This window comes from Camelus bactrianus, chromosome X (genome assembly GCF_048773025.1).
Source record: "Camelus bactrianus isolate YW-2024 breed Bactrian camel chromosome X, ASM4877302v1, whole genome shotgun sequence".
NCBI lineage: Eukaryota > Metazoa > Chordata > Mammalia > Artiodactyla > Camelidae > Camelus > Camelus bactrianus.
Genome location: NC_133575.1, coordinates 42,383,986 through 42,411,025, shown reverse-complemented (window position 1 = coordinate 42,411,025; position 27,040 = coordinate 42,383,986). Strand labels below are relative to the sequence as shown.

General features: G+C 35.6%; 1 protein-coding gene and 1 non-coding gene across 3 annotated transcripts in view; both read left to right on the top strand.

Moving 5' to 3' along the window:
• Window positions 1-27,040, top strand: part of KIF4A (kinesin family member 4A) — a 101,796-nt gene that overhangs the window by 6,297 nt on the left and 68,459 nt on the right. For both annotated transcript variants that reach the window (XM_010973625.3, XM_074359621.1), the window contains exons 6-7: window positions 1,933-2,099; window positions 2,334-2,428. In XM_010973625.3, coding sequence (XP_010971927.1) covers window positions 1,933-2,099; window positions 2,334-2,428 — 262 coding nt within the window. The remainder of the gene's footprint in view (window positions 1-1,932; window positions 2,100-2,333; window positions 2,429-27,040) is intronic.
• Window positions 15,628-15,700, top strand: TRNAV-AAC (transfer RNA valine (anticodon AAC)). Its single transcript has one exon. It is a non-coding gene; the product is annotated as a tRNA-Val (tRNA).

The window sequence follows — 27,040 nt, the reverse complement described above, 5'->3', positions numbered from 1 at the left end:
TTGAAAACAGGCAGAATTTGGTTCTAGCACCAGCTTGAGTATTCAGGAGTGGGAAAATTTATGTTGGAAGTGGATAAAAATAGGGTAGTACAGACTGAGGAGAACTTGGTAAAATAATACCTTGCCCATCTTCTTCTCCTTCTCATCCCTGCATAGAAAGTTGAAATTTAGGGTACAGGTGCTTGAGGGGCAGGTGCCTGTGCTTCTGAAATTTTTTTTCCTTCTGGGTCATTAAGTCATTAGCCAGGCACTAAAGCAAGGCTTGAAGGATCAGACCTATTTTGAAAGCCTGATAAACATGGAATACAGGAAGATAATTTGGATAGTTGGGATAAGAAACCTGGGTAATATGCATGCTTTCACCAGAAAGAAGGTTGGTACCGAGCTGGCCCTTAACCCAGTTCTAAGATCTTTTATATGCCCCCCATACTAAGGCAGGAATTAAGTCCCAAGCATTATTTGAGGTGAAATTTGCAATACAGAGAAGTGTGAGTTTCTGACTCAGATTGAGGTGGGTAAGGACAAGTTGGTAAACACTCTTCAGATGGGATGGATGGAATGTAAGGATGCGGAGAGAAAGGCAGTAAGGGTATATTTGTAGTAAGGAATAGCTTAAACAGGAAAGCAGAAAATATACTCATGGGGATGATAAGACTAGATCAGTCTGTCTGGATTAAAGGATATGGGCTGGCGAGTAATAGGAGATATGTTAGGACCAGATTATGAAACTGGACTAAAGAGCTTAGTTTTTATCCCTTTGAATAGTATGTAAGCTATTTAATACTGCCAAATGAAGGACTGTGGTGGCTACTTTTACCAAGTTTTTATCTTGTGTGTATACCTCCAACTAAGTTAGCTCCTGGGAGGTTAGGAGAGTATCTTAAAGTCTCTTTGTACTATCATTATCTAGCACAAGGCTTAGGAGTTTGGTGACATTTTAGGAATCAGGATTTTCAGAAGACTAAACAAGAATGGATTGAAAAAGAGAAAGAAGAGGACGAGGAAGGCCAAGTGGGGAAACTTTACCTTATTTTTCAAGGATGAAGTAATATGGGCCTGAATTAGGCAAGTAGATGTGGAAAGGGAAAGGAAGCAATGGATTCAAAAGAAGAATGACTCGGAGTTGGTGATAGATGAGATTTGGAGGAACTGAAGGTGAATCTGAGGTTTTGAGAATAGAGATCTTAACAGAAATGGAGAAATGGTGGCAAGAATCAGTGGTGGTGGAAGGAAGATGATTTTGGCTTATCATTTACTGATTTCAAAGTGTAAGTTGCAGTCAATTTGAAATAAAGGACTAAAAATCAGGGCAACAGATGTAGATTTGGAAGCTATAGAGTAATAAAATCATAGCATATTGGGGCTAGAAGGGACTTCCTAATCCTCTAGTTCAATCTCCAGAGCCTCCAAGAGCCTCTTGACTTGTATAAATTCTCCTGGATAGATACAGTACCAAGCCTAGGACCCTGTTTTCCTGGCTTCCTAATCCAATGGAAACAGTAACATGCTATTTCCCCTGGTGAAAATTAGGTATAAAATGGGTCGGAGATATCAGGAGGAATATAGGGTCACACGGAGGAGAAAGTAGCAAAGAGAAATACCGTAGCTATTTGTGTTGCTCTTGCTGTCCTTAGGGCCAAAGCTTTCCTTCACTTGGGGCTCCCTGGAAGGCACCTATCCATTGCTATCCTAAAATCTAGAGATCTTCTCTAGCTCCAGTATTGATTAGCATCCTTACTTTAGGTCCCTAGCGGAGATTGGAAACCTTGGTTTGCAGTGATCACAGAGTTGCTAGTTAAAATGGTCCTCATTAGCATAACATTAGCATGACTAGAACATCAAGGCAGTATTGTTTTCAACCACTATTCCTTATATTTCTGATGAAGTGTTTGAAGTTGAATCATAAGAGAGTTTTTCCTTTCTCTGAATTAGATTGTGGGACTTACTGAGAAGACTGTTTTAGTTGCCCTGGATACCGTTTCCTGTTTGGAACAGGGCAACAACTGTAGGACTGTGGCCTCCACAGCTATGAACTCCCAGTCATCCCGATCTCATGCCATCTTTACAATCTCCATAGAGCAAAGAAAGAAAAGTGACAAGTAAGTTACAATTTAAAGAGTCAAGATTTTTAACATTAGTTCTACTAAGGTTGACTAATAGGTTGCTTCTTCAATTGATATGACAAATGATCAGGCATCAGTACTCTGAATACTAGTAACAAATGGAGCCATTTTGGCTGACTTGAAAGAAGGTGAGAGCTGGCAGGTGAGCTTTCCTATTGAGCTACCCTCTAGCTTGTGTACCATTCTCACTGGGTCCTGTTGTGATCACAGGAATAGCAGTTTTCGCTCCAAGCTGCATCTTGTAGACCTTGCTGGATCAGAAAGACAGAAGAAAACCAAGGCTGAAGGTGATCGTCTAAAAGAAGGTGAGAGTAATTAAGGCCACAGTTGTTGATAAAAACTTCTAGTCCTTTTATTGCTATTGTTGGTGTCTTGACTGGGACATTTCAGATCACATTCTAACAGTAGCTACAATTCAAGCTTGAGGCTAATTTCAGAAATAGTGAAAAATTGTTTCTTTCCCTTGCACTCATTTTTTAATTTAGGTATGAAATTTGCATCTGGCCCTTGGTTTGATTTCATCTGGCCCAGGCAAGTTTTAGTTTTTGTTTTGTTTTGTTTTACCCCCAACTACTTATAATTAAAATCAATATCCTGATTCTGTCGTCTCAAGTATTCACTGCCCTTCCCAGATGTTGTCACTTATAAACCTCATCAGCATGGTTTCCATATCTTCCTTTAAGTTGTTGGAGATAAATAATGAAGCTCCTAAGGCTAAAAGAACCCCATGGTGTATGCTATTAGAAACCTCTGTCTAGCATGATAGTGATTTGGTAATCTGCATGCTTTGGGAATGGTCTTTCAAGCGATTATTAATCTATCTAACAAAAATTAACAACCAGCTCCCATTTCTCAATTTTGTACTTAAGGATCTCATAAAAGATTTCATCAAATGCCTTGCTAAAGTCCAGATATACTATGTCTATCATATTTCTCATAGTGACCAGCTTAGTAACAGTACAAAAAAGAAATAAGGATTAGCCTAAATTGACTTTTTCTTAGTGAATTCAAGCTGGTTTCTAGTGCTTATTCCATTTCTAGGCTCTTGCAAGCCGTCCCTGTAATAATCCATCCCTGTAATAATCTAGAAGACTTATATCAAACTTACTGGTCTGTAATTTATGGAATTAACTTTTACCTCTTTTTTTTTTTTTAAATTGAAATTACATCTGCCCAGTCTTCTGGAACATCCTTCTCTGTGATTCCTCAAATATCATTGACATAGCTTCAGCATTCTTGTTTGAAATTACTCTCAGTTCCCTCAGCTATAATTCATCTGGTCCAAGATATGTGAACTCTTATTAAAATAGTTGAGTTCTTACTTACTACCTCTTTACTCCTGTTGGGCTTCAGTTCCCTCTTGGGGACTGAGAAGGCAGAAGCAGAAATGGTAATTGAGGAATTTTACCTCTTTGTCATTTATCAGTATTATACTGCTAGCACAAGGCAGAGACCTATTTCTCCCTCCAGCTTTTTGTTCTGAATGTATTTAAAAGTGCCCTTTTTGTTCTATGTTTGTACTTTGAGATTTAGCTTTCTTAAGACTATTTTCAAAGGTTCTTGTGCCTTTTTAAAATCTTTTTTTTAGGTGTACAGTTCTGAATTGTTTCTTTTAACAGCTTTATTGAGATATAATTCACATATTATAAAATTCACCCATTTAAACTGCATTTCAATGGATTTTAGTTATTCAGAGTTGTGCAACCATCACCACAATCTAATTTTAGAATATTTTCATCACCCCCCAAAAGAAACTCATACCCATTAGCAGTCACTCCCCATTCCCACCCCCTTCTCTAGCCCTCAGCAACCACTAACCTCTATTTCATGTAAATGGAATCATATAATATGACATCTTTTGTGACTGCCTTGTTTCACTTAACACAAGGTTTTCAAGGATCATCTTATAGTGTGTATCATTACTTCATTCCCTTTTATTGCTAAATCATATTCCATTGTACAAATATACAACATTTTGTTTGTCCATTCGTCAGTAATATCCACTTGGACTATTTTGAATATTGCTCTATGAACAGCCTTGTATAGGTTTTTGTGTGGATAGATGTTTTAATTTCCCTTTAGGTATACACCTAGGAGTGTAATACCTGGATCATATGGTAACTGTTTAAATTTCTTTTTTAAAAAAATTAAGATGGAATTAATAGACTGCAAAACTCACTCTTTTTAAAGTGTACAATTCAGTGATTTTTTAGTATATTCACAAAGTTGTATAACCATCCCCACTATACATTTTAGAGTATTTTCATCACCGCAAAAAGAAACCCACACCCATTAGCAGTCACTCATTTTTCCCCGTTACCCACCCCTCCTACCCCACCCCCAGGCAATAACTAATCTTTCTGTCTTTATGGATTTGCCTGTTCTGGACATTTCATATAAATGTAACCATATAATATGTGATCTTTTGTGGCTGGATTCTTTCACTTACATCTTTTCAAGGTTCATCCATGTTGTAGCATGCATCAGTACTTCATTCCTTTTTATTGCCAAACAATATTCCACTACATTAATATATTATTTTTATTTATCCATTCATTTGTTGATGGACATTTGGATTGTTTCCACTTCTGGTTATTATGAATAATGCTGCTATGAGCATTGATGTACAGGTTTTCATCTGGATGTATGTTTTCACTTCTCTTGGGTATATAACTAAGTGGAATTGCTCAGTCATATGACAACTCTGTGTTTAACTTTTGGAAAAACTGCCAGACTGTTTTTCATAGCAACTATACCATTCTACATTCTTACCAGCAATATATAACGATTGTTAATTTCTCCATATTCTTAGTTTTATCATGTCTTTAATTTTAGCCATCCTAATGTGTATGAAGTGGTGTCTCATATTGGTTTTGGTTTGTATTTCCCTGACTGCTAATAATGTTTCATGTGCTAATCAGCAATTTGTGTATCTTCTTTGCAGAAATGTCCATTCAGATTCTTTGCCTATTTTTACAATTGGGTTATTTATCTTTTTATTGTTGAGTTGTGTGTGTTCTTTATATATTCTGGACACTAACCTCTTATCATTTATATGCCTTGCAAATATTTTCTTCTATTCTTTGGGGTTTTTTTTCATTTTATTGATAGTGTCCTTTGAAGCACACATCTTAAAATTTTTTTGATGAAGTCATTCATCTATTTTTTCTCTTGCTGCTTGTGTGTTTGGTGTCATATCTTTAGAAACTATTGCCTAATACAAGGTCACAGAGATTTATGCCTTTGTTTTCTTCTAAGAGTTTTATGGTTTTAGATGTTACATCTAGGTCTTTGATCCATTTTGAGTTAATTTTGTATATAGTGTAAATGGCAGTCCAAACTTTAATCTTTTGCACGTAGATACTCAGTTATCCCAGCATCATTTGTTGAAAAAACTATTCTTTACCCATTGAATTGTCTTGGCATCCTTGTCAAGAAGCAACTGGACTCTCAAGTCTATTCCATTGCTCTATATGTCTATCCTTATGCCATTACTACACCGCCTTGATTGCTGTAGCTTTGTAGTAAGTTGTGAAATTGGGAAATGTGAGTGCTCCAACTTTGTTCTTTTTCAAGGCTGTTTTGGCTATTCCAGGTTCTTTGCATTTTCATATGCATATTAGGATCAGCTTGTCATATTATGCAAAGAAGCCAGCGGGGATTTTCACAGGGATTTTATTGAATCTGTACATCAATTTAGGAGGCATTGGCATCTTTCAAGCCTTTCGATTCATGAACATCGGATGTCTTTCCATTTATTTAGGTCTTCTTTAATATCTTTCAATAGTAATTTAAAAAAATTTTCAGAGCATAAGTTTTACACTTCTTTTATTAAATTTATTCCTAAATATTTTATTATTCTCAATGCTTTTGTAAATGGAATTGTTACTTAATTTCATTTTCAAATTGTTTATTGAGCTTTGTGTATTGATCTTGTGTCTCCAAGCTTGCTGAACTTGTTATTTCTAATAGTTTTTTTAATGGATTCTTTAGGATTTCTATATACAAGGTAGATCACAAGATAGTCATCTGTGAACAGAGATAGTTTTACTTCTTCCTCTCTGGTCTGGATACCTTTATTTCCTTTTCTTGCCTAATTGTCCTGGCTGGAACCTCCAGTACAATGTTGAATAGAGGTGGCAAGAATAGATATTGTTGTCTTGTTCCTGACCTTAGGGGAAAAACATTCAATCTTTTACTGTTAAGTATGATGTTAGCTGTGGATTTTTCATACATGCCCCTACCAGGTTGAGGAGATTCCCTTCTATACCTAGTTTGTTGAGTGTTTTTATCATGAATTTGTCAAATGTTTTTTCATCATCTGTTGACATGATCACATTATTTTTGTTCTTCTGTTGATATGGTATATTGTACTAATTGATTTTTGGATGCTAAACAAATCTTATATTCCTAAAATAAATCTAACTTGTTTTCGTTTAGTGACTTTACTGGACCAACTCTATTAATTCCCTGTAGTTTGTGATCACAGAAGTGTCTGCTCACTTACTTTAGTGGTTAGCTAATGATTGGTCTCATTTCCTTAAATGCCTTGAACCTGCAACTCTTCCAGCATTTCTCTAAGGCTCTGTGTATATGTTGGGGCTTGCCTTCAACGCTCAGGCTCTTTACAACTCTGTCTTAGTATTTGTATTTACTTCTTGAGCAGGGCTTCAAAGTCAGCCAGAGGTACAAGATGAAGGCCTTTTAGGTCTTTCCTAACCTTTTCAGGTCTTTCCTGAGCATGCACACAGTTTTCTAGCTCTCCAGAAATATATCAGAGCTTTTTAAAGTCCCCCATGGACATTTCATTCCCCAGATCTTCCTTTTAAGTTTTCAGCTAGGCTCTTGTTTGACCATGGCTATTAAGTTTGGTGTGTATCATCACTAGATAGTTTTCTATGCACATATGTATATGTACATTTAGTAATACATTTGTTATATGCCTTTTAAAATTTTGGCATTTCTAAATTTATTTATGTATTTAATACATGAATAAATTTCTAGTATAAAAACATAAACAATACGGATGAAGATAAAATCCCCCTTGATTTATCACCTAATCCTAATCTAGAAGTAACTACTTTTACCTGCCTGGTGGGTAGCATTCAAGATGTTTTTCTGTATGTCTGTGTGTGTGTGTGTGTGTGTGTGTGTGTGTGTGTGTGTATGTTCTCCTGTTGTTTTTAAAGATAAATGCTATCATACTGCATATATGGTTTTTCAACTTGCTTTTATTTCAACAATATATGTTTGAAATTTATATCAGTATACAAGTCTACCTCATTTTTGTAACTGCTATCTAGGATTCCACAGTATACAAAGTCTACCTTGTTTATTTAACTATTCCTGTTTTGATTGACATTTAGTTCAGTTGTTTAGTTCCTGGCTATTGCAAAATGATACCTCAGTCGATAGCCTTGCACATGATACACGAGTGAGAGTGTTCTCTAGGTTATATACCTGTAAGAGGAATTGCTGGTTTGAAGGGTATAAACATTTGAGATTTTTAAATACTGCTAAATATTGTCCTACAAAATGTCTATTCCAGTATGCACATCACCTACAATATATGAGACTATGTTTCCCTGTACTGTTGACAATATTGGATATGATTGACCTTTTTTATTTTTGCTTATCTTAAACATTGCATATTAGTTTTTGAAATTTGTATTTCCCCAATTACTTGTGAAATTGGGCATCTTTTCAGTTATTGGCCATTTCGCTTTCATTTCTATGAATTGTCTGCTCACATCCTTTGTTGTGTTTTTTGTTTTTTGTTTTTCCTTTCAGGTTGACTTTTTCTTGTTTTTCTTGTTATTTTTCTTGTTGACTTTAGAAGTTGTTTATATATTCTAGATATTAATCCCTTGTTACGCATATTGCATATATTTTTCTCAGTCTCATTTTTTAACTTTGTTAATCTTTTCATTCACGTCTTAAGTGTTTCTTCCTATATAGTTTTTTCTTGAGGTAAAATTTATATATAATAAAATGCACATATTTTAAATGCTCAATTTCTTGGGTTTTAATAGTTGTATTCTCTCATATAACTACCACCCAAAACATGATAAAAAAAAAGTTCCATCTCCCTTAGAAAGTTCTCTTGTGCCTTTTTCCAGTCAGTCCACCATTCCCATATTCTACCTTAAGCAGCCACTTTACTTCTATCACCATGGATTAATTTTACATGTAGGCTTCATATAAATGGGATCATACCATTTTTCACGTGTCTGGCTTCTTTTGCTCAACATAAGGTTTGGAGGGGGAGGTTTTTTTCATGTTCTTTCTTTGATTAATAATGTGTTCCTTTGTACTGCTTCATAATATTCCATTATATGATTATACCACTATTTGTTCTTCCATTCTCCTATTGATGGAAACTAGGGTTATTTCCAGTTTTTAGTAATTATGAATAAGGCTGCCCTGATGAACATTCATGTACAGGTCTTTTTGTTAACATATATTTTTATTTCTCTTGGGTAAATACCTAGGAGTGGAAGAGGTAGGTGTTTGCTGAATTGGATGAGGAAGTGCCTAACCGTTCTCTAATATGGTTTGTACCATTTTATACTCCAGCAATATATGAGAGTTCCAGTTTATCACACAAGTTCATAAACAAAGATAGATGTTATCTTAGAAGTGGATGTCAAATGCATCTCATCATGGTTTTAATTTGCATTTCCAAGATGACAGCATTGAGCCCCTTTTCATATACTTACAGTCTAGTCATATATCTTCTTTTTTGAAGTCTTAAAGTTTCTTGCCCATTTAAAAAAATTGTGTTATTCATCTTTTTATTGATGATTTGTGGGAGTTCTTTATATATTCTGGATTCAAGCATCAGATAACGTATGTTGCAAATTTTTTTTTCCTGTCTGTGGCTTGTATATCTTTTTTGATATCTTTGATAAGCAAACATTTTAATTTTGGTGAAGTCCAGTTTATCAACTTTTTTCTTTAATGCTTAGCATTCTTGGTATCCTATCTAAGAAATCTTTGCCTACTCAAAGTCATGCAGATAATTTCCTATGTTTTCTACTTGAAGCTTTATTGTTTTAGCTTTTACATTAGTTGTGTAATCTATGTTGTATTAGTTTTTGGTTATAAAGTGAGATAGGGGTTGAAGATCATCCCTCATCCCCCACGGATATCCAGTTCTTCTAGCACCACTTAGTAAAAAGAAGGTCGTTTACCCACTAAATTGACTTAGTGTCTTGGTGTACTGGGCTGACCATATGTGTTCTTGTCTATTTCTGGACACTATTCCACCCTATTAGTGAATTTGTTTATTCTTAAAACTTTTAATAAGTCTAATTTATTGTATGTTTTAATCTCTGGGAGGGGAAGTTTCCCCTCACTTTTCTTACATCAGAACTGACTTAATATTTTCTCTTCCAGGTGAATTTTAGACTCAGGTTATCAAGTTCTATGAAAAATATTTTGGGGATTTTTATTGAGAACTGAATTCAATTTATAGACTAAGTATAACTGAGCCTACCCATCCAGGAGCATGGTCTCACCACATTTATTCAAGTCTTCTTTATGTCTTTCAGTAAGCTTTGTAGTTTTCTTAATGTAATTTTTACACCACATATCTTGGTAGGCTTATTCTGGAATATTAAAGTTTTTGTTGCTATTTTGAATACTTCTTTTTCTATTTTATTTTCTAATCCTGTTTAGGAAAAGTATTAATTTTCAAATTTTGGTCTTATATCTAACCACATTGCCAAATTGCTCTCTTAGTTTCTCATAATTTGTCAGTTTTGTTTCTTGGATTTCCAAGGTAGGTATTCACATTATTTTCAAGTACACACTTTGGCCTCTTCTTTTCCAACATTTGTATCTCATTTCTTTTCAGTATAAGGTTAAATAGTACCAATGATAATAGCCATTCTCATCTTTTGTTTCCTGTTTTTGCTCTAACCAGAATGTTGCTAGTGTTTCACCTTTGTCTACTGTACATTTCTGGCAGATAACCTTTATCAAGTTAAAGAAGTGACTTTTTAGTCCTAGCTTGCTAAGAATTACGTATTTTTAGAATAAGAAGTGAGTATTGCATTTTATCATTGATTAGAAATTAATGAACATGTAGTTTTTCTTTTTTTAACCTATTGATAGAATGAATTGTAAAAATTAATGTTCTGTCATTGAATCATCCCCAGTTGACCATGATAAATTATTCTTTCTGTGCATTGCAGGATTTCATGTACCATGTTCCAATTTATATATTTGTTCTGACATTTATATATCTGTTCCTGTGAGAGAGTAGCCTACAACTTTTTTTGTATGTATGTTCTTCTTGTTTTGGTTTGAAGTTTTGCCAAATGTATAAAATGAGTTGGGAAGCTTTCAATTTTTTTTCTGTGCTCTGGTATAGTTTCTATAACATGGAAATTATCTTTGAAGTTTTCTTGAAGATTTGATTTTCTATATCTTGAGCCAGTGTTTGGTAATATATATTTTCTTAGAAAATTATGTATTTTGTCTAGATTGTCAAATTTATTGGTATAATATTGCATATAGATTTACTTTGTTTTTAATCTCCTTGATATCTATAATTATGTTTCTACTTTCATTTCATTTGTTTATATATCTTCTCTATTTTTTCTATCATATTTGACAGATTTGTTATTTTACTTTTTTCCCCCTTTTTATTTTTTTTACTCTCAGGTATTGACTTCCTCCCAGATTGTTTTATTTTGTTTTATTGTATTCTTTTTATTGCCTCCTGAGTTGAAAGCTTAGTTCTCTTCTTTTCTTCACTTCATTGTCTTTTTTGTAAAGCTTTTCAAGAATATTCAGAAGAGGTCAGGATGGTATGAACCCTCCATGTACCTGTCACACAGTTTCAACAGTGACCAATTTATGATCAGTCTTGTTTTATCTGTATCCTAACCACTTTTTCCCTGTGATATTATTTTGAAGCAAACCCCAGACATATGGCTTTATTTATTTCAGTCTGTATCTGAAAAAAATAAGAACTCTTTTAAAAATATAATCTCTTAAAAATTAATAATAATGACAATATTATCAAATATCTAGTCAGCTTTCAAATTTCCAAGTCTCATTGATTTTACTTATTTGGATCAGGATTTAAACAAAGTCCACATGTTGTTATTATTCGGTAGGTCTTTTAAGTCTCTTTTATTTTTTTTATTTTTATTTTTTTAAGTCTCTTTTAACCTATAAGTATCTCTCTATCTCTCCTTACCCCTCAACTTCCTAGAATTTATTTATTAAAGAAAACAGGTTGTCTTGTAGGATTTCTCGTAGTCTGAACTTCATTGATTGCATCCTCATATAGTTTTTTCTTTACATTTTTTATTGAGTTATAGTCATTTTACAATATTGTGTCAAATTCCAGCGTAGAGCACAATTTTTCAGTTATACATGAACATACATATATTCATTACACATTTTCTTTCTCTGTGAGCTACCACAAGATCTTGTATATATTTCCCTGTGCTATACAGTATAATCTTGTTTATCTATTCTTTAATATGTTTCTCTTTCCTTTGTATTTCCTACAAATTGGTAGTTGGATCTAGAGGCTAAATCACATTTAGGATCCGTTTTTAAATTTTATTTGTACATACTGTTTGATTATGTCTCTTTTGGTGGTATAGTTCATTTATTTTCAGTTGTCCCTGTCTAAAAAGATATATTTAAAACTATACATTTTCTTCTAAGTATCTCTTGGGTATAATCTTATAATTTTGAAAAATAATACTCTTAACTGTTCATTTTTTAATATTTTATTTATTATTGTATTACTTAATTATTTTTTTGGTGGGGTGGGAGAGGTAATTAGAGGTACTAGGGATTGAACCCAGGACCTTGTGCATGCTAAGCATGTGCTCTAACACTTGAGCTATACCTCCCCCTTAACTGTTCATTTTTAAATAGGATATTTCCTTTTTAGTTTTCTCTTTAACCTAAGAGTTATGTAGAAGGTAATTCTATGTATTCTTTTGTTGTTAATTTCTGATTTATTGCAGTGTGATCAATGAATGTATGTGATATCTGTTTTTTGAAGTTTTTGCCTGATTCTTGTTTGATCTTTGTTAATATTTCAGGTGCATTTGAAGACTGTGTTTTCTGTTGAGTATATAGTTCTATATATACCTATTAGATAAGCTCATTAATTGTATTATTCGGAGTCTCTAGGTCCTGTCTTGTTGTTTTACTTGTTATTTTCTTACATTATGACCAAGGATTTGTCCATTTCTCCTTGTATTTCTTTGTTTATGCATTACATATTTTGAAGCTATGTTGCTAGCTGCATAAAGTATGATGGCATAATATCTTCTTAGAGGATTGTATCTATTTTGTCTGATTAGTATTTCTTCACCTACTTTGTCTTTGTTAGCCCTTGCTTGGTATGTCTTTTTGCATCCCTTCTTTGAAACTATGTAGCTTGAGTTCATTCATTCATTCATTTATACCCAATGGGATGTTCTTTTAACAAAAGAGTTTTATTCTACATATTTTTATGTTTGTGTTTGGACTTATTCCTACCATATCATTGACTAATAGCCCATTGGCCTACTCCTACTCTGGTACCACAGCCAATTATCTTAATTATTGTCCCAAAACTCCCTCTTATTTGCTGAATCCACTACTTTCAAGTCTGCTCTACCCTTAGAGTTGGTACCATCCTTTTACAGTGGTTCTCTCCTGTATATTTTTTCTGCTAGTCTGGTTCATCCACTTTTAGTCTCTCAAGGATTTTGCCATTTCTGTTTTACCAGTGATAGATTCACAAATGGTTCACAGCTTTCTCACTTGGCAGCATCTTCAAAGGCTTTTAGGGGCTCTCAAAGGAATTTCACTGTTTCATTAGAGTTTTCCATACACATTCCAGGTTGCCCATTTTAACTTCAGAGCTTCAATTTCCTCATTTGTAAAATAGGATTTGAATATGTACCCCCAGAGAGATGTGAGGATTAAGTGAACTCATATATGTAAAAATGTAGCATAATTCCTAGTATATAGTAGCCTCTTAATAATTATTAATTCCATCTTCTATGTTTTTACTTGCTCTGAGTGGTGGTTAATAAGGAATATAGGGGCCCTACTGATATTTATAGACAAGCCCAGGTGGACTAAGACCCTTAGGAGCTTGCTATGGTACCTGTCAGCATTTGAGATAGATTTTGAGGGTGGAAGAGGCTTGTGAGGGTGTCAGTTGTACCAGTGGAATTAAGTTTTCTTTAGCTAACAGAATATCATTCCCAAAGCCAAGCCCTCTACTGTTAGAGGGAATCATTTTCCATCTATTGAGAGCTAGGAAGGTTCCTATCCCCTATAAAATATTTTCAGAGGGTGGATGTGGCCCATCAGAATTTTATTGCATATTGCATTACTACTGGGGGTGGAGGAAGGAGGCGTATTCAAGTGTCCAGTTTGATTTATGAAGCAAAGAGGTTTATGACAAAATTATGACTGAGTCTTAGATCAAGTGGGAGATGTCATTAGCTGAAAGGGAAGCTAGTGAGAAAACAAGACATAGGTGTATAGGAAGCAGACAGCAGAGAGAAAGGTAATGAGTTTGATTTTAGATCAGATTTGGAATGCATATTAGAAAAACCTAGGAGGAAATGGAAAATTCAGAACTGGAGCTTAAAAGCAACATCTGGACTGGAGATAAATATTTGGAGTCTATGGATGAGGTTGCCCAGGGAAATTTGTGTAGAGAAAGACTAGATAATGAATGAGGAGCACTAATATTTAAGAGTCAAGGGTAAAGGAGCCAATCAAAGAGGTCAAAGATACACAGGATAGTAAGTAGCTAAAAAACCAAGGTAAGAATTTCTAGGAAGAAGGGATTGTCACCTGTGCCAGATGTTTCAGAGTGGTTACATAAGACAAGGACTGAGAAGAAACATGAATCTGTCCACTGAAGTTTTTGGTGATCTTTACCAGAGCTGTGTCAGTGGACTGGTAAGGAATCAGGGCAGATTGTGTCAGATTTAGGTGTGAATGCAAACATCATTCTGAATGTGTTTATCTTTTCCATTAATTTCCTTATTCTCGTATCCCTTAACAATATGTGGTGGTATTTTGCCTGTTCCTAAACTTTCCTAAGTGGTTTCATAACGTATGTTCTTTCATCACTGATTTTTTTTCAATGTTATGTTTGTGAGATCCATCCATCTTAATACATATAGCTCTGCTCTAAGTTTTTTTAAACTGGAGTCTTGAGTTTTCTTAGTATAAAATCATATCAGTAAAAAGAAAATGATCTCTTTGCCAATATTTATTCTGTTATTTCATTCTCTTGTTTTTTGTTTATTAGCAAGGAGAAGGATGTTGAAGGATAATCCTGGGCTTGTAAAGTTGCTTTCCTGGAGAGGAGTCTAGTTGCTGATTTTAACTGAAATAGTTTTAGTATTTTAATATTTAGAATGATAATTGCTTCTGGTTTTGGTAAATGCTATTTAATTCTTTTAGTTCCAGAGAGTCTTTTTTATGCTGTACTTTAATCTCCTTGAGAGATCTTTTTTTTTAAAGCTCAAGTTGTCTGTTTCCTTTCAGCAACTCTATTTCATTAAAGGCCTGTTCTGTGTTCTGCTTGTTCCTCTTATTGCCTCTGGGTCTCCTTATATGTATTGTTATTTTCCTTCGTCTACTTATTGGAGCTCAAGTCCAATACTGGGGTGCCTTACATCGCAGCAGCCATGTTAAGTGGAAAAGCCACAGTAGTTTCTGCCCATGAGCCAGGACTGGAGCAGCAGGCATGTTGTCAGTCAGCTTGTCACACCCTTGGGAGGCATCAAGAGCAGGCCTCTCTACTCTTGCTCCCTGGTGCTGTCCTTGTCTCAAGATAGAGGAGACCCAACCCAACTCTTCAGCTTCTTCTCAGTATTTTCAGATCCAGGAAAACCTGGCACACTCACATGGGCAATATCGACTATCCCCTAGGAGTTCACAGAGTCCTACAGGCCAAGCCTTCACCAGGAGCCGTGTTCCCATCCTTGCACTTTGGCCCTCCTACATCAGACCCCAGGCCAGTGGCCCAGAGCTCTCATCTGTTCCAGAGATGAAAACCCCTACATCATCCCTTACCCTCAGTTCTCAGACCCATCCTGTGACCTCATTCTCTTGGTGACTACAGTACCTACGTGGCTCAAGATCAAGACTAGATGGATCAGACTTGGGCATAGAGGGCATCTGGGATATCTTTAGCCTACCATCTTCCCCAAATCCATCTACATTTTCAAAATTCCCATGAAGGCATGAGATTATTCATTTTTCTGAAGTTTTCTCGCTTTCCTGCTAAGTATTATTACCAAATTGATAAGTGAAAAATGATATCTCATTTTCATTTTTGTAGTTATTAGTGAATTGAACATACTTTTATATTTATAGACAATTTATATTCTGGATTAAATTACCCATTCAGGGTATTTCTTTCCCTTTAGTCAGTGTGGGTGCTGTACATTTCTTGTTAAGTTTATCCCTACTTTTTGTTGTGACTTTGAATATAAAACATGTTCAGCGGGGAGGTAATAGCTCAGTGGTAGAGTGCCTGCTTAACATGCATGAGGTCCTGGGTTCAATCCCCAGTACCTCCATTAAATAAATAAACCTAATTACCTCCCCCCCACAAAATAATAAACAAACAAACAAACAAATAAATAAAACATGTTTAGATCACTGCTAGATAGATTATAAATAGCTTACAGATGGATGATAGATAGATTATTCAATTGAAGTATAATATACATGTAGAAGGGTACCCAAATCATAATTATACAGTTTGATGAATGTTCACAAAATGAAGACACCTATATTAGCACCCAGATCCAGAAACAATATTACAAGCATCCCAGAATTACCACCTATGCCCACTTCCAGCCTCTATCTTTCCCAGAGGGTAAACTTTGTGTCTAACTTCTTTCATTCGATGTAAGGTTGCCAAAAAAATATAGGATGCCCAATTAAATTTGAATTTCAGATAAACGGTGAATCATTTTACATGGCACATACTTATATTAAAAATGATTCATTTTTCTGAAAGTCAAATTTAACTAGATGTCTTGTGTTTTTTTTTTCTTTTGCTAAATCTAGTAACCCTAACTCAACATTATGCTTGTGAGATTCATCCATGTTATTGCATTTAGTTGTCGTTCATTCATTTTCATTACTACACATATTCCATTGGTGAATATACCACAATTTATTTATTCTTTGTACTATTGAATGGGCAGTTAGGTAATTTCCAGTTTGGGGCTATTATGAACAGTGCTGCCATGAATATTCTTGTACATATATTTTGGTGAACATATGGACACAAATTCCTTCAATCCTCCTGAATCCTCCTATAACTGCTACCCTATCTCCCTCCCTTTAGAGTTAAGCTGCTCAAAAATGTTTGCACTGCTGGATGACACATGTGATTCACTCTTACATTTTTTTGATGATATATAGCATGCATACAGAAAATTGCATAAATCATGTATGTAGTTTATTAATACCTAAAAAGTGAACACCCATGTAGTTAAACTTAGATTGAAAAACAAAACATTTCCAGCATCCATGTATACCCCTCACAGGTCACTACCCTGCCCTCTAGAGGTAACCACTCCCGACCCTTAGGATAGCAATTCCCTTTCTTTCCTTGATAGTAGTGCCACCTGTGTATACATCTCTAAACACATAATTCAGTTTTGTTTACTTTAAAACTTTATATAAATGGAATCATCCTGTACATTATCTTTTGTGTCTTACATCTTCTATTCAACATTGTATGTGAGAGGTTCATCTAAGTTGCGTATAGCTGTAGTTCTTTTATTTCCATTTCAGTATAGTTTTTCATTGTGTGACTATACCACCATTTATTCTTTCTACTGTTGATGAATATTTCAGTTCTCAGTTTTTGGCTATTATCAACGATGCCCTTATGAACATTCTTGTTCATGTATCCTGAAGCATATGTGTAAGAATTTTCTGGGGTATATACCTAGAAGTAGAATTACTGGGTCATCAGGTACATATACACCCAACTATCTTCCAAAGTGCTCCAGTGTATGAGAGTCCTTGTTGCTCCACATTACCCATGTAGTTGTATTCCCCATGTTTTGTCAGAATTTTAAATATTTGCCAACCAGTAAGTGTGGAGTGATGAACTTCATTGTGGTTTTAATTTTCATTACCTGGATGACTGGTTGATGACCTTTTCATGTGTTTATTGGCCATGTATATTTTCTTTTTTGTAAAATGCCTGTTCTAGTCTTGCCCATCTTTCTATTGTATCTCTGTTTCTTACTGATTTTAAAAAGTAGTTCTTTATATACTGTACAGTCTAGTCACTGTTCGGTTTTATTTACTGCAAACTTCTTTCCCCCCAACATGTTTTGCAAATATCTTCTCCTTTGTCTCTGGCTTCTCTTTTCACTTATGATTCCTTTATTTTACGTCTTATTTAAGAAATCCTTCAGTATTCTGAAGGTCTTAAAGATATTCTGTATTATCCAATAAAAGCTTCACAACGTTGCCTTCACATTTAAGTCTTTAATCCACCTGGAACTGTTTTCTGTACATGGTATGATGTAGGGGTCCAATTTTGTTTTTCCATGTAAATACCCATTTGTCCTAGCACTGTCTATTGAAAAGTCCATCCTTTCCCCACTGATGAGCAGTGCCACTTCTGTCATATATTAAGTGCTCAAATATGCCTTGATCTGTTTCTGGGTACTCTATTTGGTTAAGTCAAATTAAGTCTTCCAAATCTATGTAAATCTATATATATCTCCTCAGTTATTTTCGACTTCTCTAATAGTTCCCAATAATTTTCCTTGTAGAAGTCTTATACATCTTTTGTTCTATTCTTAGATAATTTGTATTTTGACTTGATTGGAAGTGATATTTTAAAATCTTTTTAGTAAAGTATAATATACAAACAGAAAAGTACATATATCATAAGCAAGTAGCTTGCTGAATTTTCACAAACTGAACAAATCCACGTAACCAGCATTAATAGAGTCTTTTAAATTGTTATATTATAACTTTGTTTTTGGCATGTGGAAATAAAATTCAGTTTTTAATATAGGTTTTGTATCTAGGAACCTGATTCACTCTCTCAGTAGTCTGTCATTACCCATCTTGCTAAAACCACTATATAAAAGATCACCAGTGATATCTTAATCACCAAAACAAATTGACTTTTTTCAGTGTCCACCTTACCTGACCCCTCTATGACATTGACACTTGAGCATACCCTTCCTGAAACTCTTTTGGTTTGTAAATTCTCTCTTAGTTCTTTTCCTAACTCAAACTATTCCTTTTCAGTCTCTTTTGCTTTTTCTTCTTCCTCTTCCTAATGATATGCTAATTATTGCACTCGGCATAATTTCCTTGATTAGGAATGAGTATCCATTACCTGCTGTTAGTTCTTCCTTAGTAATATAGTGGAGAAGCACCCACTTCCAATCTGTTCCTGCTGCCTCTGCAAAGTCCAAGCCTTCATCCTGCACACCTGGCAAGGAGCCTTCTAACACTTTGGCTCATAGGAGACATTTCATTCTAAATACCATAGCTATGTTAATTTCCTTAAAATACCACTTTGTACATGGTACTTTTCCTGATTAGAAACTAAGTGGCACATCACTGCTTACAGGTGAAGTCCAAAAACCGTAGCAAGTTTGTACCCTGACACTAGCATTTATACCCTGATCCCAGCCTACTTCCTCTGCTGACTCTGACAGCTTCCCTGTCCCCACTTTCCACTCCAGCTCCCTGGCCTCCACAATGTGCCCTGCTAACTCTGGCTTCTGTGAACTTTCATCATAGCTGTCTCCTCTTCCTTCCCAGAATGCACTTGTTCTCCCCATCCCCCCGTCAAACTTTCTACAACATAGCCACTTTTCAGGGTCCAACTTAAGTCTTGAGGTTTTCAAATGTCACCTTTTGTAATCATTTCATCTTCTAATGTACTTTTTCTCTTCTGAAATTCTGTAGTACTGGGGGACCACTTTGTCATTTTCTGGCCCCTCTGTATTTCCAGCCTCATCTCCTACCACTTCCCCACAAACTACAGGGATCCAGCCATAGCAGTCTACTAACTGTTTTCCAAACAGTACTGTTGTTTCAGATCTTTACGCATTGTACTTGTATTTTTTCTGCTGGATATTTTTTTCCCCCACTGCCTCGGAAACCTTCTTCCTTAAGCATCCCTCTTTCTCCTATGTTTTTTTAACCTTTCCCTCTCTACTGGCTTTTCTCTGTCAGCATAGAAGCATACCATTTTAAAACAAACAGAATCCTTCATCCTCCTCCTACCACTGCTCTTTTCCCTTTTCCTTTCACTCTGCTTTTTTGGCAGCCCTCCATCCTCATCCCATTGAAACTGTCCGTGCTGAGATCACCCAGTGACCAGAATAACTGAATCCATTAGTCTCTTTTCAGTCCTCCTCTTCCTTAGTGACTCCACTGTGTCTGACACCGGCCCCTTTTTCTGGAGAGTCTCATTCCTCCCTGGGATCTCTGCCACTACCCTCTCCTGGGTTCCTTGAGGATTCTTTCTCAGGCTCCTCTTCTTCTACCCACCCGTACTTGAAACATAGCCCAGATTCTGTCCTGGGATTTTTTTTTCCTTTCTCTTCCCACTGTTCAAGCCCATCACCTTGCCACCTCTGCACCCCCCTAAGTGGTCTAACTCACTTAGATGCTTGTAGCTCCTACCCACATGCTACTGATCCCAAACCTATCTCCAGCTCATATCTTGCATCTACATTTCAGCCTATAAATGTAGTTGCCTGTGGGGCATCTCATGAATCCCATTCCACATATCTAAACTAAACTCCTCACACCTCCTGCCTCTGTAAAATCTACCCCTCCACCACCTGTATTAAATAATGCCAACATTCCCCAGTCATCCAAGCCAGAAACCATTGTATCATTCCATACTCTTCCTTCACTCTGGCTCCTCCCAATCCCATTAGTCACCAAGTCCTGTCAGTCTTCCTTTCTCACTTTCTTTTCCTTGAACCCTACTACCACTACCTTAGTTCAGGCCTTCATCATTTCTTAGCTTATCGCAAGCTTTCCAGCTGGATTCCCTATCTTCAGTCAGGCACCCTTTCACGTTACCTACTAACCAGGAGCCAGGATGTTCTTCCTAAACTGAATATCCCTGCTTAGAGTTCTTCCCAGAGCTCCTCACTTTGTACCGCGCTGCTTAGTGTGGCCTTTGTGCTCTAGCCCTGCCTACCTGGCTAGCTTCCCCTCTCCCCACCCCTTCCTCACACTCTGCTAAGCCACACTGAGTGTGCTAAGTTCTCTCTCTGTACATCCTGCTCCCTCTGCCAGAGATGCCTTCCCTCTGTCTTCACATGGCTAATTCTATTTTGCCCTTCAATACTCAGCTCCAGTTTCATCTCCAGGAGGAGACCTTCTCTGACTACCTCCAATTCCTCTCACTCCCACCCCCCAAATCTAGTGCTTGCCCCTTTCCTACACTAACACTACCCTAAACTCTGCACTGCAGTCACCTCCTTACCTGGCTGACTCCCAGTTGACAGCAAGTCAACCAGAAGTGGGAACTGTGTCTTATTCATCTTTGAATCCCTGGGGCCTGGCATAGTGCCTGACATGTCGTCGTAGGCCCTTATTGAATGCCTGAGTTATTTTTCCCTTTTAGTCTGACTGGTAGTTCCTGCTAATATTTTAATTTGCAATTCAGATGTCGCCGACCTACGAAACCTCTACTTTGAGTTGAAGTCCTTCTATCAGGTGGTGGTCCCATAGTGTTTTTTCCTAACATTTTATTATGAAAATTTCCAAAGATGCAGCAAAGTTGTAAGGTTTTACAGGAATATCCTATACCTAACATCTGGATTCCACCATTGACCTTTTACTATATTTGCTTTATTACATATTTGTTCATTTATCCACTCATTAATCCACATTCTTTTTTAAAATGCATTTTAAAAGTAAATGGCACACATTAGTGTACTTCCTACCAAATACTTAAGCTTACGTATTATTAACTGGAGTTTAATATTTGTTTCAATTTTTAATGTAAAATTTGCAATGAAAAGCATAAATTTTGTGTATGTTAGCTGAGTTTTGACAAATACATGTACCTAAAAGCCTGTAATCCAAAGCCTTATCATGATATAGAAGATTACCTCTCTTCTCAGTCAGTTGTCACCCTACTAAGTCTCAGCATTCTTCCTTTTCATTGTAATTATTTATTTGTCTTTTTTTTCTCATTAAACTTTGAGTTCTTTGAAGGTAGAGATAAGTTCTTGTTTTCTTGCCACCTGTGCCAAGCACTGTGCCTGGCACACAATAGGTGTTCCGTAACAGTTGGCTGGCCGGATGAATAAATCTCTGCCTTATTCCTGTAACATGAGCACATGTTGTACTCATTCTCTTTCTTTCTCATCTCTCATATCCAAAAGGTCTCTTGGTCATGTCATTTTTATGTCTTAAACACCTTTGACTTCTGTCTCCTTCATTCCTCTCCGATTGTTCCAGGCCTTGGAGATCTCTCAACTGAACTATTGAAATAAATGATTTCTGAAACACCAGTTTTTCACTCCCAACTACCTTCCAAATGACTATCAAAGTAATATTTCTAAAATCTAAACTTGCTCATGTTTACCCCCTCTTTAAAATCTTTCATTTGTATCCATCATCTACAACAGATATTTTTAATCTGCCATTTATTTATTTATTTATTTATTTATTTATTTATTTATTTATTTATTTATTTTAATCTGCTTTCCTTTTAAAGCAGAGGAACTCTTTTTAAATGAAATCTTAAATTTGAACAGTTGAAATAAATTAAAAAACAGATTTTGAATTCACATAAATTTATCTTATAAATTCAAATTTATACATTAAGTCAGTCTTCAAAACAATAAGAATATTATGGCTATTTTTATGATCACAAATTTCTTTATATCAACTCACATATAAAATTTTTCATGGTAAAAAATGCAATACATCTAACAAAGGATTTATATCTAGAATATATGAAAAACTGTCAAAACTCAATAGTAAAACGCAATCCAAATAGAAAATGAGCAAAACACACAAACAGATAGTTCACTGAAGAGGATATTACAGATGGCAATAAGCACATGAAAAAATATCTAACATCCTTAATTATTAAGGATTAATACAAATGAAAACCGCAAGGAGGTATCACTGTACACCTCTCAGAATAGCTAAAAAGAAAAATAGTGACAACAGCAAATGCTTGTAAGAATGTGTAGAAATTGAATTTCTCATATATTGCACTATTGGACATTTATTCCAGAGAAGGTTATGTTCACATGTACATGAATGTTCATAGCTACTCTATTTGTAATAACCCCAAACCAGAAACAGCTCAAATGTCCAACAGCAGGGGAACAAATGGTTAAATAAACTGGTACCTCCATGCCATGGAATACTACTCAGCAGTAAAAAGGAATGAACTAATGAAACAGATGACTTGGATGGATTATTATTATGCTGAGTGAAAAAAAGGCCAGTCTCAAAAGTTTACATGCTGTATATGCCATTTATACATCCTTGAAATAACAAAATTATAGGGGAGAACAGATTAATGGTCACCAGGGATTAGAGATTAGGAGGTAATGAGGTAGGTCTGCCTATAAAATATAGCACAAGAGAGCCTTGTGATGATAGTACAGTTCTGTAGCTTGATATTGGTGATCATTACATAAGGTTATACATGTGATCAAATTGCACAGAACTGCATGCACACACACACACATATACAGAGTATGTGTAAAAACTGGTGAAATCTGAATAAGATTTAGGGATTGTGCCAACGTTAACTTGGTTTTGATATTGTGCTTTGGTTATGCAAGATGTTACCACTGGGGGAGGCTGGGTGAATGATGCACAATACCTTCCTGTACACTTCTTTGCAGCTTCCTGTGAATCTATAATTATTTCAAGATAAAAAGGTTTTTTTAGTGTAGTATAATGATAAGTAATTTTTTCTCTTTCTCAAAATCCCTTGTCTACATGTTTGTTTAAAAAATTTTTGTCGGGGGAGATAATTAGGTTTGTTTGTTTGTTTTTAATGGATGTTCTGGGGATTGAACCCAGGACCTCGTGCATGCTAAGCATGCGCTCTACCCTTCCTCCCCTCCCAGGCTATTTCTTTAGACATTCTGCCTGTACAAATGGAAGTATACTACATACTCTGATCTAATCTACCCTTTATTTTTTTCAACTAAATGATGTATGTTGGAGATTGTTCCTTATCAGCATATATATCTCTACTGTGTTCTTTTTCATGTCCATATATTATATAGATATACCATTGTATTTATTATACCATTCCCCTATTTATGAACATGTAGGTTGGTTCCAGACTTTTGCTATTACACACTAGACTCCATTGAACATTCTTAATTTTTAGTACATGACATAATGGGGATACTGGATGACAGCTACAATCTTATTTAAGGTTTTATATCTAATTTTTTCTATAATTTGTTCTGGTCATACATCATCAAGAAAATCCTGATTCATACTGACACATAGTTGTGAGTTACAAACATTTTTAACAGCTCACTTTACAGTCTCAGGATGCTCTTCAATTATTAAACTGATCTAGAAGCTTCAGTGAAGAGTGATGGGACATTTAAATTCAAAGTTGGATCACTAACAATATCTTTCCTAATTTATGTTATGTAATAAAGCTTACAAGAAACACCGAAACCATCTTTTTTTTTGAATGCCATTGGCTAAATGCTTCATATGCACTATCACATTTAATCTTTTTTCCAGCTTTATTGATAGATTCTTGACATATAGTATATGTTAAGTTTAAGATGTACAACGTGATGTTTTGATACATGTATATGTTGCAAATTGACTACCACAATAAGGTTGGTTAACACCTTCATCCCCTCTCATGATTACTATTTGTGTGTGTGTGTGGTGATAACATTTAAGATTTACTCCCTAGAACAGAATAGTGGTTACCAGAGGGGAAAGGGCGGGGAGAAAGATGAAATGAGAGAACCAGATTAACTACATGGTGATGGATGGAAACTAAAAATTTTGGTGGTGAGCATGAAGTAGGATATACATAAGTAGAAATATAATGTTGTACATGTGAAACATACAATGTTATCAACCAGTGTTATCTCAGTAAAATTTTAATTAAAAAAAGATGATTTACTCTCTTAACAATCATCAAGTACATAATACAGTACTGTTGATTATAGTCACCATGCTGTACACAAGATCCCCAGAACTTATTCATCTAATAGCTGGAAGTTTGTACCCTTTGACCAGTATCTTCCCATTTCCTGTATCCCTCAGCCTTTGGAAGCCACCATTCTACTCTCTTTCTATGATTTCAGCTTTTCTAGATTCCACATATAAGTGAGGACATATAGTATTTGTTTTTCCATCTGATTTCACTTGGCATGATGCCCTCAGCGTCCATCCATCCATGTTGCCAAAGGCAGGATTTTCTTCTTTTTTTTATGGCTGAATAATATTCCTGTGTATATGTACATAACGCATTCTCTTTATTCATTCACCCGTCAGTGGGCATTTAGATTGTGAAACGATCTTTAATAGCATATGATCTCAACAGTTTGAGTTCCATTTTCATTTGGTACTACACAACTGACTATAATGCAGTGATGAACACATGAATTCAGTAACTGCCTCTGTCTGGTGTTTCAGTACAAGCTCATATGCTATAGCAATATAATTATTTATGTGATTTTCCATGAGTGTGCATGTGAACTGGGAAGAGGTCTAGTACAAAGCCACAACCTTAAATTACACATTTGCAAAAAGTTCAAACATATGAACAAATAATAGAGGTATTTTCAAAGACTGCAGAAAAATTCATTAACCTGCTGCACGACATAATGTGTCAGTATACTCCAGTGTGTTAAGATTTGGGTTTATAGCACATTGGAATGAGCCATTTAAATGCAGTTTTTAAAATAGTTAAAGTAAATCGTGGTAATGGTTGCACAACAATGTGAATGTACTTAATGCCATTGAACTATACACTTAAAAATGGTTAAAGTGATACATTTTATGTTATATATATTTTACCACAATAAAAATAATTTTTAAAACAAGATCCAAATTACAGTTGCAGAAATTCTGAAGTATTTCTGAAGGTCCCTAAAGAATCCCTAAGGTTCTGAGGAACACAGTTTGAAAACCACCGTCCTACATGATGAACACAAATACCTGAGCATGACATATCTGTCGTGCTTTTTGTGATCTGTTCCTTACTGTCCTCTGGCCTCATTATTTGTCACTATCTCGTAACTTGCATTGTATTCATATTGAACTACCTGTAGTTCCTAAATGTATAATGCTTTCTCATAAATATGTGCCTTGACATATGTTACTTCTCTGCCTGGAATGCCCTTACATTCATCTTTCCTACTCTTCCTTCATCAGCATTGTCCTCGTCATCCTTCACAATTCAACTGAGATTTTCGATTCCCACTCCCTCCTGTGAGAACCCATTTTTGTTATACTTATCTCTTCATTTAACATTATATTTGCAGTCCTTTGTTTGTTGGTTTGTCTGTCTCCCTTTGGATTATGAACTCCTCAAGAGTAGAGATGGTGACTTATTCATCTTTGTATCTCTAATACCTAGTACAGTGCCTAGAATATTGTACATGTTCGCTAAATGATGAAAAGGACTCACATGTGTGGGATGAGAAAAGAAGAAGAGTCCAGGACGTCTCAGGTTTGCTGTTGGGTGACTGGTTAGATGGTGAGACCATGAAAAGGAACAGTGCTGGAAGTAAAATAGATTTGCACCGAGAGATGAATTCTGTGTTGTTCACTTCTGTGTTCTGCAAGGCCACATGGGCACAGCCCGCTGGAGGTTATTCAGTAGGCAGCCGAAATATAGCTTTGGACAACATGAAAGAGGTCTGGTTTGGAGATGCAGATTGAGGGAGTCACTAATTTAGGTACTTATTGGAACTCTAGGTAAGAATGAGATAACCCAGGAAAGTATATATAGTAAGCAAAAAGCTTAAGACAGTCCCAGGAGAAGATCAACATGTAACAGGTGGATATTGGAAAGACTATCCCATTAAGTAGACTGGGAATGATTGAGAATGGGGGACACAGTAATCACATGGCTCTGGAGGGGACACTTGAGAGTTCAGGATTTCTTTCTTTTTGCCATTCTCCATATTTATTTTGGAATTACAGACAGGAAATATAAACATTAAATAGGGTGAGTAGAAATAATAGCAGTCTGGTTAAAAGATAATAGTTATGTGTATATGTATTTATTTATACTGTGTAGGGACACATAGGACAGACATTACATCAGAAAGGGAATCAGCAGGATTCCTTTCAACACATTTTCTACCAATCCCCTCTTTTCAGCCTCAAGTTTCCCTTCTTTCCAAGGTACCTGGTACCTCTAAGTGAGGAAATTAGCTCATTTCCATAGAACACAGAAGTTAAAATCATGGACTTTGGAGCCAGACTGCCTACATTTGAATCCTGACTCTGCCACTTATTAGCTGTGTGATCTTAGGCAAGTTACCTAACTTCTTAATGCCTCAGTTCTCATATCTGTCAATACAGGGCTAGTCATACTTTATGCACACTTTATAAGACTATTGTGAGGACTAAGTGAGGTAATGAGTATAAAGTTCTTAGAACAGTGTCTGGCTTAGGTAAACACTATATAAACTTAGCTATTATTATCACCATCATCACTGTTACTGTCCCTCTGCAGGCACTTTACATTGAGGCTCTTCCATCTGGCTAAGTCAGTTATTGCTTCTTTACCTGTACTCTAAAAACATGTTGAAACCTCTTGCCTCCTATGCTCTGTGATATTTCCTCTCCTATTCTCTGTGATCTTGTGGGTTAGTACTTTTTAAATTCCTTTTAGCGATATCTTAGGAGGGAAAGACATGCTGGCA